Raw genomic sequence first — 18436 nt, forward strand, 5'->3', positions numbered from 1 at the left:
TGGGTGGCTCAGATTCGGTAAATTTACCGATTTTTTTTATTTTACCGAATCGGTAAAATTACCGAATCGGTAATTTTACCGATTCGGTAAAATAAAGCCCCCTACATGCCAATCACCTATTTACCGATCGGTAACAGCCGAAAATACTGATTTTCGGCCGTTACCGACCGACCTACATCGGGCCCTATATTATTTCCTTTCAGGTGAGATCAGGCCGATTTAATGAGAAAGTGCCAGTCGGTTTCCTTAACACACATTTTCAGTTTCCTTTACAACTGTTTTTTTTTATTAAATGGTTTACTTCTTTTACTTCATTTTCTGCTTTCTTTTCAACTTCCTAGTCATTATTGGGATTATGTGCATTTATGGAAATGTAAAATTACTTGTTCAAATGTTGACAATATTCCTTATGGGGTTTCATTTAACAACACCGAATTAGGTTTTCTGGCGTGCTGCAAAACGTTCTCAACGCATGTTACAATTCGTTTCATTCTACAAATAAACCTGTGGTAAAGACTTACAGCTCGAGGAATACCGATAAAACAGAAAACTTTATTGGCGCTACCTAATTAAATATCGAGCCATGGCTTCATTTCAATAGGCAGAAAAAGTGATTTCCTGGTTAAAAACAAGCATTGTCAAAACAGATCGGTATCCCTTTCTGGGAGTGGCAGTGCTTGTAAATTTCCGAGTGTTAAGTATGATGGGTTGGTGAGAGTGCTGCAAAAAGTATTCGTTATTCAAGCAAATTGAGCAGTGACAGCGGTGTAAAAGTGGTGTAAAAGGTGCGGTTAATAACTGAAAGTGCTTCTTCATTAATTCCTCGCCTGCATAGTTTCCCGGATGAATGTTTAAATGTGAAAATAATTCAATGGTTTGATAAAAAGAAGGACAAATGAGTTAGCAGTTGAATACATGCACAGAAGGGTGTATGTGTGTGGGTGGATGGATGAATGCTTGATAGAGTGTAGATGTGGAATGGTGTATGAATTGAAGGGAAAAGGAAGGTGTCTGCTGGAGAAGAAATAAATGAGTGTGGGAGAAAATATAGGGTGTTGAGTTTGGGGGTAAGGAAGGGGCAGTATGCAAAAACAGGCAGTCAGGAGGAAGAATTACAAATCTTTTGTGAACTAAATCAAGCAAATTTTAGCTTTAACTAAAGAAGATTGTAACTGCTCAGGACATTGAGGGGCACCTTTTAGTAAGGACTATTTGTATAATACATGTCTTTAAATACCTTTCCAGAAAACAGGGTAGTTTCTTGCCTAAGCTTTACTGTAGGCTGTTGCGAGTATGTGTATAGGCCGTCTGGTTTTGGAGCAGGAGGGCCAGCTGGGTCAGACCTGGCTGGAGAGAGGGATCAGTATTCAGAGCATGGGGAGGGGTGACTCTTTGATTCGAGCAGGGCCGTGCCAGACAAGGTGAATGATGGCTCCACCTCCCACTGGGTGTCCGATAGCAGACCCACTCATTCTGAAAGGGCAGGATGTCGCCTCGTAAACCAAGTGCTCCCCGACCCCACCGAACTGGTTCTGACCGGAGTCAGTGATTTGCAACCTTAGAGAACAAAGACTTTTTAGGTATATGTTTACCCAAGTGTGTTCCTTCTGGATGTCAAGACGAAACTCTGTCCGAGTGAGCAGAGAAAAGGACTTTGCAACTTTCATCAAGCTTGCTGAAGAAACTACCCGAGGGCTTAAATAGAGAGCGCCTCCTGCAGAAGTCTCAGGGACATTGGACTTCACCCCGTCAGCCGTGGGAATTCCTGTGCGAGGAGTTCTGCTTGCAGGTGAGGCCTCCGTCGAGTAATCAGGAGCCTCTAGTTCTACTGTGAGGACCGCTGACTGGGCACTTCTGAACTTTTGCTAAGCCTGTGCCGGCCGCTGCAGGTAAGAGAGAGCTGCCGTCGCTGGGAGCCCGCCTGAATCGGAATTGAGACTTTCTAAACTTTTGCTGAACCTGTGCGGGCAGCTGCAGCTAAGAGAGCTGCCGCCGCTGAGCGCCCGCCTGACTCTGAAGCTTTGAACCTTTTTGCTAAACCTTTGTGGGCCGCTGCAGCTAAGAAGCAAACAAGAGAGCTGCCGCTGCTGAGAGCCCGCCTGAATATGTATCTTTAAACCTTTCGCTGAATCCGTGTGGGCCGCTGCAGCTAAGAGAGAGCTGCCGCCGCTGAGCGCCTGACTGAATCTGCACCTTCGGACCTTCCGCTGAATCTGTGTGGACCACTGCAGTTGAGAGAGAGCTAAGGCCGCTGAGCATCCACCTTGGTGCCCGCCTGATCGAGGCCATCCTTTGTCGTGCGGCCCGCCGCGGCTGAGAGAGAACTGCTGCCGCTGAGTGTCTGCACCCTTTGCCACTTTGCATCATCGTGATTTGTCCCATGGGCCGCCACAGCCAAGAGAGAGCTTTAGCAGCTGAGGGCCCACACCCATTGCTATGGTGCACCATCATAAATTGTCCTGTGGGCCGCCTCAACCAAGAGAGAGCTGTAGCCACTGAGGGCCCACACCCTTTGCTACTGTGCATCATCGTGATTTGTCCTGTGGGCTGCCACAGCCAAGAGAGAGCTGTAGCTGCTGAGTGCCCACACCCTTTGCTACTGTACATCATTGTGATTTGTCCCATGGGCCACCGTAGCCAAAGAGAGCTGTAGCCGCTGAATGGCACCACCCTTTATTACTGTGCATCATTGTGATTTGTTGTGTGGGCCACCGCAGTCAAGAGAGAACTGTAGCCACAGAGTGCCCACACCTTGTGCTATTTTGCATCCTTGTAATTTGCCCTGCGCCGCTGCAGCTAAGGGAGAGATCTGGCCGCTGAGCGCCCGCACCATTGACAACTTTGCATCCATGGGATTTGTCCTGTGGGCCGCCGCAGCTAAGAGTGAGCAGCTGCCGCTTTGAGCCCACCACGAAACTGTACGACGAAAGTCATCGCCACCACCAGCCGGGGCTGCCACAGCCGCGCGCTGCTGCCACTCAGCGCCCGCCTGTCCCTGAGTGCCCCCCTGTCCCGGAGTGCCCAAACCACTGTGAGTGCACGCTGCAAACCTCAGCCTCCAAGACTTGTGGTCGCTGGGAGTCCGCCTGTCACTGTCTCCGCTTCCTCCAGAAGCAGCATGCTTTATTCCCTTCCAACGACAGGTACCTGGTGATCAACGGGTCGCGTTTGCCCCGGCCCTGAACTCAGTCAGTGTCACGCTTTGGGTGAATACGTTGTTGTCTCTTTGAGTCCCTTATGGGTTGATGTGAATTTAAATTGTTAAAACACTTTGAGAGTTTTGAGTTAAACTGTTAGATGAAATATTATTTTTCTATATCTACCTGAGTTGTGTCCTTTTGTAGTTTCATTACTGCCTTATTGTACTTGGCCATAAACGCTTCACACACTGCCCCTGAGATAGGCCTAACTGCTCATACTACGTTACCACAGGGTTGAGCAGGGTTTATAAAAGGAGGTAGCCCACTTGCCCTGACTAAGGAAGAAGGGTCGCTATTTGGATATTGGGTCCAGCCATTGCCAACTAGAGACCCCCATTTCTAACAGTGCCATTGATGAGTCTTCACAAAACTTTAAAAAAATAAACTTTATCTACTTTAGATGAGGAAAAGATGGGTGGCAAAACATAATTTTTCCATGTTATTTCTGGGAAGTGATACAGAAAAGAAGTGTGCTTTTCATTATTTGGAGTGAATCTGTCCATCCATTTTCAAAAAAGTTGTGTTAAAAAAAATGCTCCTGGTTGGTATTATATCTGAAGTTAGTCCCTCTGGGGTTGTGCAGGACTCCCACATTACAATATAAAGTGAGCTCTTTTTCTGTTGACCTTTTTGATACTGGGTGCAAATGCAACCCGTACATGGGGCCATTGCGCTGCCCTTGCATCACTTTTTTGGACACACCGGTGGCGCAGTTTGTCTGCCCATATTTACAAAGCCACGTAGACTCACCCTGCATGACTTATCATTGCCTGTGAAATGGGCGTGCCATGTGTGTTGCAGTGGGTGTTCCCATGCAACATCCATAGAACCCGAGACATTCCCAGGTTTACAAAGTTTCGAAAAGCTCAGAATGCCTCAGAATCCTGGCGCAACAAGGAGAAATACTTTTATTTCTCTGCCGTTTTTTTCTCTTCCTATGCCTGCTGCTCCCTGCTCTCTGCAGCAGGCATAGAAAGAGGAAAATGCCTTCAGTGATTGTTTTTGTGCATAAAGGTGTTCCTTCCTGCAGAAAAATCATCCTGCAGCACAGGCACCCTTGCAAAATGACGCAAAGGTGCCTGTGCTGTCGCATGGCATCCAATTGTCCCGAGGAAAGCACACGGATAGGTTGTATTGTTGATAATATGACGCATCACTGTGCTTTTAAAATGACTCAGCTTGGCACAGAAAAATGGATTGCAGCTCTGCGCACTTTTTTTGTAAATTAGTTATCTCGGTCTCCATGTTCTGAAGTTCAGTTAAAAAAAAATATAAGTGGGCAAGGTGACCCTGACACCCTGGAACTTGTAGTGAGAACCGAGAGGAATCACCCCAGGGTGACAAAATAAGAAATCATGCATGTTTTCCTGTGGAACCTTGCACAACTATGAGGTGGCCCGGTACTTCAGTGGGACCTTTCCATGGGACTGTACAAGCTTTGCTTAGTGAAATTAGCATGGTCACGCAGCACCGTGGTGTGATGCTTGGTCATTGTACCACAGGATTACTATGGTGCAAAAAAAATTGAAAATTAAATAGATAACACATTTTGGGTGGGGGGCTGTGAGGAGTTGCCACCTGTGGGGGTTGGGCATGGGGCCTGACCAGAAGCCTGAGCAGAAGCCAGGACATAAGAGCAATCCCACGCCCGGCATGCCTGAAGGCTATACACGGTGGGGTTGTGCATCTGCAGGCGACTGGGTGCAGGAAATTTTGGGGTGGGAATCTGCGGGGTTTGGCTGTCTGTGGGTGTTTGGGCATAGGGCTAGGCTTTGGGGCAGGGTCTGTAGCCAAACACCCCCCGCTGCTCACGTCCAATGGCTATGTGCCGCAGTGAGTTGTCTGTCTGTGCCCAACCCCACACCAAGAATGGCTGTCTTCCCAGAGGTGTTTAGCCCGACGCCCGACACAGCGCAAAAATATACATGGCAGGTGTTGGGCATCTACGTGGGGTTGTCTCCCAAACCTGCAGGTGCTCAGCCCCTGCTGTCCAAAGTGTGTGGGGGTGGGGAGTGTTTGGTGGGGATAGGGGTTGGCCGCAAGGCCTCACTTGTAGCCAGGCCCTGAGGCCAACTCCCTGCCCTCCCTTGGCATGCTGTTGGCTGCAGGAACTAGCCTGTAGTCAACCCGCACTGGGTACCCTAAAATACATTTGACAAAACAGTCTCTGATTATTGTGATAATATGTGCACGATGTGGGTTAAAATGAACTGTTATAACATTGTGCTTAATAACAATGACTGTAAGAGTACACATCAGAACTAACAAATTCAATAAGTCAGAAAAAGGAATATATTCACAGACATGTTAAGACATGCTTGCAGAATTGCGTGCATTAAAGCCTTAATTGCCTTAGAGTTAGCTTTTCCACTGTGTGTCATGGTATAGAGAACTCACCTTTGTGCAGGCAAACAGGGAGGAGGTAGAATCACTGGTACTAAAAGCTAAATTTATGTCCCCCCAGAAAAATAAAGGAAAGCGTGGAGTGTTTCCCTGTCAAACTGAACAACATGATCCACATCCTGGCACAGATGTCGCTCTCAAACCCTGCCAAGTCTACTTCACAGCTTAATTCCCAGGAACCTTGTACTGTACAAGTTACTGACAGGTCAATTAGAAGAGCAACTGTTTTACGGTTCAGCAAAACACACGAAAGAGTAAGTACATCATCAATCTTAATCTTAAAAGTTTTACTTTGCTCGCAAAATTCTACACTTAAATGTTCTTGTTTACTCTGTCTAACGTTTTCATTTTATAGTAAATTAAAGTATTAAATAAGGACTATCGCTGTGTACAGTAAAACCTCAAAGTCGACATTTAAAAAAGTTAATATACTAAGAGTACGTGTTTTTTATGCTTATTGACAAACCAGTTTTGTGCGTTTGTTTTTCGTGGTGGCTTACCGACCTCCATGTTCGATTGCAGTTTGTAGGTGGTGGCTCTGTTCAGTAATCGGATGTTGTTGATTCCTCACTTGATAAAAGTTGAGGTAGAGAATAATAGCAAAAACTGGACTTGAAGAGCAGAAGGTGGTGTGGAGTGTCAGGTCAGGGCCTGACACGTGGCACTGGGAGTTCAGTAAGGGACACGGACAACAGTTGGGGGATAGCCGGAAAGACCCCAAGCGGTCTTCCGCTTTCTTTATTTATACCCTGGCGCTAGCCCGCCCCGGGGTATGCGTGAATGCGTGAGTGAATATTGTTACAAAGTATTGGAGAGCCCGAGTGGCTCTCTACATCCCTCCTTCAATTTAGATCTGCCCTTGCAGAAAACTTAGGAGCTTCTGTGCTCAAGGGGAAGTCCAGACAAAGTCTCTCAGCTTCTGGCTGGGCCTCGGGTTCAGCCGCAGGTTGTATCGTTGGCTGCGGGCACACAGGGATATTGCAACCCCAGCCGGGGTTATTGCTGCACTTTCCCCGCGGAGAGTCTCACCGGGGCGATTGTCATCAGCCGTGATGTTTTGGGGTGTTGCTCTGGGTGGTGGATCCTCTCCAGTCCGCCTGGCCACAGGTGACCCTGGCACTGAACCTCCGAGGTCCAAAACCCCATCATCTCCTGCCTCTGGACATTCCAAGGTGTTATGTCTTCCAGCTGGTTCTCGTGCTTTCTTGAAGCAGGACACATTGCGGGTCACCGCTTGCCCATTTCTCCTGGCAGTGACCATAGTCCCTTGGACCTTGTCTATTACCCACGTCTCAGGTTCGTAGGGTGTTCGAAACTTCCATCCCGGGTGTCGATCTCGCACCACTACGGTGTCCCCTTCCTTTAATGTGGGCTCCTTAGCATGGCGATACTCGCTCGCCTTTTGATTGGTGGTTTGCCTCCGGGCTTGAATGGTTTCATCATTCCTATTCTCAGGCATCCAAGTGCTGTCTGTCGGGATGCTGTCGCGAGGCGCCCTCTTGAACAGCACGTGGGCAGGGGCACAATTCGTGGTGCTATGGGGTGTCTGTCGATAGGCTCCTAGGAACTGGTCAAGAGCTAATTCTGGATCTTCGCCTTTGTCTACAGCAATCCTCAGGGCTCTGTTGAGTGTCCTCATCAGCCTCTCGACTACCCCATTTGCCTGGGGCCACAGGGGGGTGATTTTCCTGTGCTTGATCCGGAGGCTCTCCATATAGTTCTGAAATTCTCTTCCTTGAAAAGGGGGGCCGTTGTCTGATTTGATTTCGTCTGGAAGCCCCATCGTGGCAAAGATACGATTCAACACCTTTTTTACTTGGGGAAACGCTGTCGAGGGGATGATCTCCACTATCGGGAATTTTGAGAATGAGTCCACCAGGACCAAGGTATGTCGACCGTCGGGGAAACTCCCGAAGTCTATGCTGAGATGTGTCCAGGGCGTCAGTGGACCATCTTCAGTGATCCCAGGCGCGGGAGCAGGATCGATGCCCGTGATGGTGCAGGCATGGCAGGATCGCACCATTGCATCGACTTGGCTGTCCATTGCGGGGAACCATACTTTGCTCCTTAGACGGTCCTTCATCTTGGCCATTCCCTGGCGGCCTACGTGTGCCAGCGCCAGTGCCCTCTGTTGTAGGCTTTCGGGTATTACGAGAAGATGCCCTCTGAGGATGACTCCTTCGTCTCCCACGCTTAGTTCGCTCCGGATTTGCCACAGCTGCTGGCACGCATGGCTGACTTCCAGTCGAAGGCTCGGCGCTCCATCCAGGAAGTGGGCCCACCGATTTCCTTCCAGGGCATGTCGGACTCTCGTTAGCCTCTCATCTTTAGTGGTCGCTTCACCGATTTCTTTCAGTGTCATGTGTTCGGGGCACGCTGCGTGCGAGATCATGTGGACAAAAGCATCCGCTTCCATGCCTTCGTCTTGCGGCGGGTGTTGACCAACGGCATCAGGGTGGCGGAGAGATAATCAGCCGGGTTGTGAGCCCCAGGCCGGAACACGATCTTGAAATTGTATCCCTGCAGTTGGACTGCCCATCGCTCGATCCGTGGTGGTGCCAGCCGGGAAGATCCTGCAAACAGTGGCAGCAGTGGTTTATGATCCGTCACTACAGTGAACTCTTGCCCACACAGATATAAGTGGAAGTGCTGACACGCCCATTTGATCGCCAAGGCCTCTCTTTCGATCTTGGCATACCTGGTCTCGGTATCCGACAGCGCTTTGCTGGCATATGCGACTGGCTTCCACACTTCGGGTCCATGTTCTTGCAGGAGCACCGCACCCAAGCCCACTGGGCTGGCATCGACGATAAGTTCCGTTTTGCGTCGGGGCTGGAAATAGGCCATTACAGTTGTGTCCAGGAGATTAGTCTTGATGTTCTGAAAGGTGTTATGTGCTGCCACTGTCCATTCCCACTGGCGGTCTGCCCGGATGAGGGCTCTGAGGGGCTCTGCAAGAGCGGCCAGATTGGGTATAAACCGGCCACTATAAGTGGCCATGCCCAAAAAACTACGCACTTCGGTGGGGTTCTTGGGGGTGCTTGCTGCCTTGATCGCCTCCGCCTTTTTGGGGTCAACTTTCAGTCCTCCCCTCATGAACGTGTAGCCAAAGAAGTCTATTGATTCCTGGTAGAAGGAACACTTCGACCGGTGGAGGGTCAACCCGCTGTCCACGAGCCTTTGGAGAGTTGCCCTCAGGTGTTCATGGTGTTCTTCCAAGGTCGCCGAGTATACCCGGATGTCATCGCTGAGGTTGATCACCCCGCTCAGCCCAGAAAGTACTTCACGAATGGCGTTTTGAAACACCTCTGCAGCGGAAGAGACACCAAAGCTCAGTCGTTTATAGCGACGAAGTCCCACGTGGGTGGAAAACGTGGTTATGTATCTGCTGGCTGGTTCTAACTCGAGCTGGTGGTATCCCAAATTGAGGTCCAGCTTCGAAAACCACTTTGCCCCGTTGAGGTCAGCCACTATATCATCCATTGTGGGGGTGATGTGCCTCTCCCGTTTGACGGCCACATTGGGTAGCCTCATGTCCGTGCACAATCTGATCGCCCCAGGTTGTTTTGGTTTGGGAGCAACTACCAATGGGGAAACCCAGGGTGTCGGGCCCGACACCTTCTCGATTACGCCGAGGTCTTCCAGTTTCTGGAGTTCTTCTTCGACCTGCGGTCTCAAATTGAACGGCACCCGCCGGTGTCGAAGGGCTACCGGTCGCACAGACGTGTCGATATGCAGCTTGAACTTGCGTCCTTTCAGTTTTCCAAGGCCTTGGAACAACGCAGGGAAGTCTTTCAACAGGAAATCCGCATGTGCCTGGTGCACCTGGTTGGCAAAGAACACGAGTCCTAGGTCTTCCACCATGTGGCAGCTTAGGAGGGTGCCTTTTTTCCCTTCCGTGATGTGGAAGCGTGTTTCAGTGGAGTAGTCGCCATTTCACGACGGTCGTTTGGATCACTCCTCTTAGCGGTAGCGGCTCAGTGCCACCATAGGTGTAAATCCTCACGGTGGAAGGCACAAGCGGAGGCTTGGGAGACATCTTCTCATATTGCTCTGAATCCATGACGTTTACTGAGGCCCCCGTGTCTCTGAGGGCCGTCATCTCGGTGCCCTCTACGGCTATCGAGCACATGGGTGGAGGCCTTCGCTTGGTGGAGGCCCTACTGACGTAGGAGATGACATATACTTCATCGTCTTCATCGTCCTCGTACCGTGGTCGCCTTTCTTGAGCTTGGTGATCTGGAGGGGTTAGTTCCTGGTCGATCGACAGCTGCTGGACGCGTTGCGTCACCGTTCTGGGCCTCGGGCCAGCTGGCCTGTATTTTCCTCCGCGGCATACAGCGGCGAAGTGGTTTAGCCGCCTGCACTTTAGACATGTCTTTCCTTTCGCGCCACATGTTGCGGTCGCAGGATGATCTTCACCGCAGTATCCACATGTGTTCCCTCGGGGTGCAGTGGTTCTCGGGCGGACAGTCGTGGGCCGTCTATGGATCGCATCGACCCTCTCCTCTTTGATCGGTGGTGTCCTGGCGGCTGTCGGAGTAATAACCGGTGTGCGTAGCGCAACCTCCATTTCTTCCGCCCTCACGTCGGACAGCTCGTGTGACCTGACCAGGACTAGTATCTCATCCAGCGATATCCCGGGTTGGCGGAGTATGAGCTTCCTCAGTAGCTTCGACCTGCAGCCCACTATGATTTGGTCTCGTATCTCCTCCCGTGGGGTGGTGAACGGACAGGTGCTGGCGAGCCGGCGCAGTCGGGCGTAGTACATGTCGACCGACTCAGGCTCCGTCTGCCACGCCCTTTTGAATTTAAACTTCTCAAAGTCGTTATTGAGTTGTGGATCAAAGTGTGTGTTGAGAGCAGCGACCGCGGCGTCATAGTCGTTGTCTGGTCCGGTATTGGGGAGCGTCTCGAATAGATCGTAGATTTCTGGCCCGCCATACAGGATGAGGAGTGACCTTTTCACTGTTCCGTCCGTCTCCCTGGTGCCCTTGAAGTAGAGGTTCAATCTTCCGACCCACGCCTTCCATTTCGCCGCCGCCGGCGCAGGGTCTGCCGCCTCGCTGAATGGGGGAATTGGCGATGCGCCCGAGTGTAGATATGTGGGTGGCCTTGGTGCAGTGGCTCCGGCTTGGTTGGGGCCTGGTGTAGGTGGAGCGATTATCGCAGGTGGCTGTACGGCCGCTGCGGGTGCGTTTTGACCTGCCCCATCTTGCCCAGCTCCAGGCGCCACTACTGACATGGCTCAACGTTGGCTGCCTTCTCGGCGTCTGTCTGTACGGTGCTTGCGCAGTGTCGCTCGCCCGGGTACGCACACTGGCCAAGGCTTGTTGACACTGTGAGGGTGCTCCCTCCAAACCCCTTGTGTCCCACTTGGTGAGTGTTGTAGGAAGAGAGAAGGAGGCCACGTGGACAAAGAAAACCGCTGTGAGTCACTGGAAAGAGAGACTGGAGTTGTCCCAGTGTCGGATTGAATTTGCCTATGCTTGTTTGTCTTTCAATGTTCCATTGGGCCCCGTGTGCTGTGGCTTATGGGAGCTGGTGCACTCTCCTCGCTCCCGCGTAGTGCCTGCCGAGGTCGGGGCAGACGGGGCGTGCGTGCGGCTGTGGAGCACACCAGATGGGAGCGCGGCTGCAGTGGCGCTGCGGGGGCGTGTCATTGGGCCTCACCGGGGCAAGTGGTGTTGGAGTGTGAGAGGCGCGCAGCCTGTCTCCTCCGACGAGTCTGGGATCCAACGCAGCTGATGGGTCCGCGCTGGTAGAGCGGCAGAAACACGCTGGGGTGCCACGCAGGCGGGAGGGCCAGAATCACCCGCACCTCCGGGATCAGACAGGCTCAGCTCAGTCCGCCGGCGAGTCCCGCCAGCTGATGGCGCTCCCGGCCGGGAGACGCGTGGGCGGGCCTCAGAGCCGGGGATAGCATGGCAACACACGCGGGTGGGCTCCGCAGCAGGGAACGAGCACACCACGGAGCCGCAGATCGAGGCAGCCAGGCACGCGAACAGGTAGGCCGGCCTCGTCGCCAATTTGGAGTGTCAGGTCAGGGCCTGACACGTGGCACTGGGAGTTCAGTAAGGGACAACAGTTGGGGGATAGCCGGAAAGACCCCGAGCAGTCTTCCGCTTTCTTTATTTATACCCCGGCGCGAGCCCGCCCCGGGGTATGCGTGAATGCGTGAGTGAATATTGTTACAAAGTATTGGAGAGCCCGAGTGGCTCTCTACATCTGGTGCGTGAAGTCTATACTTTCCTGTGTCATACAATTGTCCAATAGAACTGATCACACTACTGGTAAAACCTACTGGTAAAACAAGTCTTCACAGTCTGCCTCATACGTCTGTTTTACAGCACGGTTCTGACCTTTACACGTACCTCCCATTGGGCATCGGTTGTAATCTCTTCACATGCTACTGAGGCACTGACTGCATATGACGGAAATCCATGAACACATGTATCCCCTGTGCCAGCCATTATTTCTCGGAGCGTGTAAAGTATGATTCATGAACCTTTTGAATCTGATGATTCTGAAATGAAGGTGAGTAGAGTGTAAATTGAAACTAATTGGTGAAATATAATATTTCCATGGCATGGCTAGCTACATACAAAACCCAATATTCGATGGCTTTTATAAGGCCAAAAAAGGTTCAACCTGCCTCACTCTGTATGTTCATCTACACCCCCTAAACACCATCCTACCAATGTCCGATATTGATGTGAACCTTTTTCTTAGTGTTACTCCAACTTGAAGGGAACATGAGAATCAGTCAGATCTCTTTTGAAGCGAGAGACATAGTCATAGTCGCTGAACCTCTACTGTCTTACTTTACTAATACAATACAATATCATTTATAAAAAGCACAGCTTCTTCTGAAGTTGCCTCCTAGCGCTCACGCCAAGAGACCAGTAACAGAACTAACCAGACAATCTATTCCAGAATCAAGAACCAACCAGACAGGAATTGAAAAGAAAAGTTTTCAAATTATTTCTAAAAAACAGTTTCATAATGGGCACAAGGTAGACTGAGAGGAAGAGAGTTCCAAAGCTTAGCAGTGAGATCTCCCCCTCTCCTAACTTTGCAACACCAAGGAAATTGAAGTAGCTTTAGATGATTAGATCTCAAGGATCTTGCCTGATGTAGGCCTTGAATCTCTGCCTTAGATAAAGGTTTTTTTGTTTGAATGCTCTGAAGGCAAAGGTTAACGACTTGAATTGGATCTATTTGGTGACAGGCAACCAATGTAGTTCCCATAAGTGGGAAGCCACTGATTGCGTGCAGGTATACTCAGTATCAGACAAGCAGCTGCATTTTGAATTGTCTGAAGGCCCTGATTCATATAAGCCGGTAGGCCTAAATATAGACTATTAGCGTAGTTCCCTTTTGAGGTCACCAATGAGTGAACAATAGTCTTGCACGTATATTCCTGAATAAAGTGCACATTTCTTTTTTAGATTTGAGTGTAACAATACAACTTGCCAAAATTGCCTTAACTTGGGGATTTGAAAGAAAGATTAGAATCAAATTTTGAATCCAAATTTCTTGCAGTTGTGGCAGGCAGAGGAGGAATTCCAACCTCAGCTGGCCACCATTTACAAGCATCAGTAGTGTGCTTTGCTCCAAAGAAAATAATCTGTTTTATCTGAATTGAGCTTGAGGCAATTATTGTTCCTCCAATCTACAACTGATTTAAGACACTGTTTAACGGAGTTCAGAGCATCCACATAATTCTCCTGAAAGGAAAGAAAACCCTGTGTGCTGTCTGCATATGACACCACACGAAAGCCCCATGATTCAACTAGACTCGCTAAAAGCTCCAAATATATATTGAAAGTGGTGGGCCTCAGCACAGAGCCCTGCAGAACCCCACACTCTAACGGTTCGGAGGTAGAAATATAAGAGGAGAGAAATACTGCCTGTGGCTAATCTTTAATGAAATATCTAAACCAGGACAACACTTGCCCTTGGATTCCAATTTTGCTAAGTCTGCTGAGCAAAATTCGATGAGAAACAATGTCAAACGCTGAAGAAAAATCCAGTCAAACCACCATCGCAAACGCCTTCTGGTCAAAATTCTCCTTGATAAACTGAGTGACCTAAAGCAAAGCAGATTTGGTACTGAATCCTGAGTGGAATCCAGATTATGAATTGTGTAGAAGTCGATTGGATTCAAAGAAACGGGAGAGTTGTCTGTGACTAACTTCTCCAACAACTTAACCACTGGAGGCAGAAGTGAGATAGGTCTAAAACACCGTATAGCATTAGGATCAGCATTTATCTATTTTTTTAATAAAGGAAGCAGCCAACTCCTTGGAAAAAAACAATGTTCCAATGAGGAATTCATCAGCTTGTTCTTAATGGGATTAACAAGAGTTGATGTCAGCTTTCAATTATCTGTAGGACATTGATCTAAGGGGGATCCTGATTTGCATTTAGCTAGTTCAGCAATGGAATCTTCCAGGTATATATAGTTAAAGGCAGTAAGTAAAGGGCAAGAGGATGCACTAGAATCTGATCATTACAACTCTCAATGGAAACTACTCATAAATTGTTTGGACTTTCTTAAAAAATAAATCCGAAAGATCCTCACACAACTTAATCGAAGGGTATGTATGTGCTTAGCAGCAGTGGGGGATAATAACGAATTTTCAATCTTAAAAAAGTTTGTGAGACGTATTAGATGTGGAGGCAATTGTGGAGGAGATATCCGCCCAATGGACCCTGGGATTAGATGTACTGAACGTTTACAGTGTTGCTTTATATACAATTGTCACATGCTTTTCATAAGATTTCCTCCATGTACAACTTAAAAGTTTGCACTGATACTTATTCTCTTTTTAAGTGGGTGCGAACCATGAAGCAAAAGACTTAGATATCTTAGATGTGTAAATTTTGTACAGCACAAAAAAAAATCTAAGTCCTACGATATTCAGCCATTTAAACGCACAAAATCCAAATCTAAAGCACCTGATAAATTGAGAGGGATGGATTGTAATGCCTTAACTAAGCAGTGTTCAGAAACTATGTGCCAGGATCTAGAGGTTTAGTGTGATACAGCCTGCTGCCTACTGGACAAGGTTGTTGAAACCTTGAAAAGTTTCAGAAAATGGTCAGACCAGGTCAACTTCAGAGCAGGCTTGACCATAACAATTGAAGGATTCATAAAAAAAAAGATCCAGCGTACGACCTACCTTATTATAGGGGCCATACCCTAGTTGTTCTAAGTTGAATTCTTTTAAAGCCAAGAAAAAGTGCTGAGCAGCTCTACTATTCAAGTAATTTACATGTAGATTAAAATCCCCATAACACAATAAAGTTAGAGTGGAGCAATGATAATTGGCCCAGCAAATCCATAAATGAATAGAAGGAATCCGCTGAGCCGTCTGCAGAGCTATAAATTAGAGCCACAGATATAGAATAAGGTGCTAAAATAACAGTGAAAGACAATCCCTCAATATTTGCTATATATTGAGATTGACCACGAAAAAGAGGATTGTGCACTACTATTGTGTAGTTCCTATAAATCTATATAGGATCTGCTTGTTTAGACAACATCAACTGTGGGAATGGTGTCCAGACTGATTCCAGACACCCCCACCAGATATGTTGGTCTGTGTACCAACTGGCTCAAAGTGCCACTATGAACCCCTCTTACCAAGGAGCAAATAGTTTCTGGCATCTATCAAATATGACAACCCTGACCCCTCAGGGATCATGGAAACAGTACAGTACCTTTGGCTCAGTCATTCATGCTCACTTTGTCTCTGGGAGATACACAGAATAAACAATGGGGATGTTTTCAATAAGCATTTATTGACCCAGCGTCATTCAAGTTTAAAATACGTGTGCTGCAACAACCATAAGACAGAAACAGATGTATACAATCACCAACAAAGTAAACAGATGGTATAATTCTACTATAGTGCTAAAACAATGGATATATGCAGGCATATAAATACATGGTAGTAATAATGCGTACGCCTGCGATGCTAACCCTAACTAGAGTTACCTAAGTGTACCTAGCATGTATGTAGGTGTATAGCCAAGAATCTCCCTAGGACACAGCCAACCCCATTACCTGAAGTGAGAAAATGAAAGAACCCGTCTTGGTCTTGAGATGGACACCCCGCGAGGGATATCAGACCACTGCGTACTGGAGTATCTGCTTGCAGGGACCTCCGCATCTCGTGTGAGCAGGTCAGCATGGAATTCTTTCTCCTCTCCCAGCCTCAGCAAAGATATGGTGTTTATATACCTAAAAGATACCCTCAGAGGTTCTACCTTGCTGTGTTATGTTGGCCAAGGATGACAATAGTGATGAACCTTATACACAGTTATTATGCAGAAGTGGGTAATCCTGCTGTGAATCTGAGAATCCTCATGCATAATAAATGAGGCTAGTTTTTGGAGAAAAACCACACAACATTTATGCAGCACCTAACTAGGTAAAAGTTCTGCACTAAAAACCGTTATGTAGTACAATGGTAGGGGAAATGTAGGTGAAAGGCCTGTATTAGGGTACATTGAGAACTATAACACAACTGCCAGGCCACCCTCTTTTTTGTCCTCCCGATTAATATGCTGAATTTGAAACCCTGGGGAGTAGCTAATGCAATATCAGATTAAGAAAACTTGTTAAGCCAGGTGTCTGATAGAAAAAAAATAGCTCCCAATTATCTTCTACTAATACATTCAAAATGTATAAAGCTTGGATCTGCAGTTTGAGGCAGGTCAAAAAGGAAGTACCCAAGTAGGAAGCCTCCTGGGACACATTAGAAGCGGGAAGGTTAGCTTTATTAGCACTGTTGGGGGATCCAAGTTAGATCTTGATGGCAGTATCAGTTGATAGCGAACTCACAGCAAGGAAATTTATACATGAGGTAGTTAGACGATTCATAAATAAAATTAAGCTGATAAGAGCACAGCGCAGTTTTGTAAATTAGAAAATGTGTTCCTAGAATATACCTGAGGGGAAGTACTCTGGCAGTGCACACTGAGAAGCATGGCTGGGGCTGGCCACCCTCCGGACAAGCCCAGATGGGCCTGCCTTTTGTGCACCCACTGCGCATCCGGGGCATTTCCCCTCTTAAATAATTAGGCAGAATTCTGACCGCTAGAGCATTACCAGAACTGGGCCCGGGCAGTAAATTCCGTTCCGCTCGCGGAGTTTGTGGAATTTGGATAATTTTGCGTTCCGCTGAGAATGCGGAATTGCCAAAAATTCTTCGATCCGTGGCTAAGCGGAATTTTTTGCTTGTTTGCGCTTCCAAAATGCGTGTTCGCAAGATATTGCTCCCCGAGCATGCAAACAGCTTTCGCGAACAGGAAAAAAGCATTGCAAACGGGCAGAACAAGCAATTCCACGTGTTCGCATAACTTTTGCATGCTCGCTGATATTTTTTACTGTTTCGCTGAGCTTTGCGTAGCGCGACTATGCAAATTCCGCCCAGCCTTACCAGCACTCTATTAAGCTGTGTCCCACACAATGTGCATCCTTCTTTGGAGCTCTTTTGATGAAAAGATGAACTGGGGTGGTAGAGTGGTCTAAAGAAAGGTGATGGGTTAAACCCAGATCTGTTGACTGGGTGTGAGTGTTTGATTGGTTCAGATGCTCCGTCCATCACCACCCCCTTTTGTACCGCTTTGTTCACCATAAGTTGGCAGGGTATGCTCAGACATGAGTCCCTTGCTCACTTTGCCACTGGATTCAAGCAAGCCTGGCTGAAGACGGCTGAAATGCCAGAAACCGGTCCTAGGAATCTTGTTTCCGGTCCAGGGAAGGCAGGGCTTGGCAGTTCGGGCTGGACTGTTCCCATGAGGCACAGGGTCAGACTGATTTGCATATGGCCATGTCTGAACTGGGGTGGCAGAGTGGGCTAAAGAACGGTGATGGATTAAACCCAGATCTGTTGACTGGGTGTGAGTGTTTGATTGGTTCAGATGCTCCGTCCATCACCACCCCCTTTTAAGCCTCGTCAAGAGCTTGAAGAAGTGAAAAACGAAAACTAGTCACTTATGACATTGATTAATTAAATTTAACAAATGTCCTGTAGGTTAAATACATTTTATGTGCTGATTGGTCCACTTTAAAATGTATGCTAGCTCTAAGTTGCCTCAAAGCATGCAATGTACTGGATGAGTGTATTCTAGTAATAAAGGCCGACAGTCTTATATGTTTCTTTAATATTTCATTTTAATTATGAATCATGATACACTTAAAGTTTAACATTCTTCAATTATTAGAGTTTCATAATTAACGCAAACAACATATTTAACACATCATCTCTCACAACACAATTCTGTTGCAGGTCTGGAAATATATACTCGCATCGCTTCTGGTGTTTAGCAGTTTCCAAAGGCATGTATCTATAGCTATTAAAAGACGCATGCGTGAAGGATGTCCCCTTTTGCCACTCCTCTCACTGCTGGACCTTCAGCCCCTAGCAGCGTCAAAAAGCGACTCATCACTGGTCATGAAAATAGACACACCACGAAGACAAGTTAAATGTTTCCTACTGACAAATATTATTCTCTTGACACTGTCAACCTAATAATTCTCTCCGAGCAGTGTTCTCATTGATAGAGGACTTTTCCCAGTGCTCTTGCTACAAGATAAATAAAAGTTAACCCCTTCCATGCTCATGACGGAATGGTTCCGTCATGAGCGTCGGTTGGCCTGTGCTCATGACGGAACCGTTCCGTCATGAGCCCGTTGGCTCATTAGAACGCTCAGCACATCACGAAAATTCGCTACGTGCTGAAGCGGTTAAAGTGAGGTCTTACCCGTGTTTTGATACACAAGAAGGGCTAGAATATATGAATATGACATGAAATGA

The 18436-nt window shown here is 47.9% G+C and overlaps 1 protein-coding gene across 1 annotated transcript in view; it reads left to right on the plus strand.

The window, feature by feature from the left end:
- PIK3C2G (phosphatidylinositol-4-phosphate 3-kinase catalytic subunit type 2 gamma) overlaps positions 1-18436 on the plus strand; it is a 2201800-nt gene that overhangs the window by 2004345 nt on the left and 179019 nt on the right. The window contains exon 28 of the mRNA XM_078674033.1: positions 5665-5857. Within this exon, the coding sequence (XP_078530159.1) occupies positions 5665-5857 (193 nt within the window). The remainder of the gene's footprint in view (positions 1-5664; positions 5858-18436) is intronic.

Source organism: Lissotriton helveticus, chromosome 1_1 (genome assembly GCF_964261635.1).
Source record: "Lissotriton helveticus chromosome 1_1, aLisHel1.1, whole genome shotgun sequence".
In the NCBI taxonomy this organism is placed as follows: domain Eukaryota; kingdom Metazoa; phylum Chordata; class Amphibia; order Caudata; family Salamandridae; genus Lissotriton; species Lissotriton helveticus.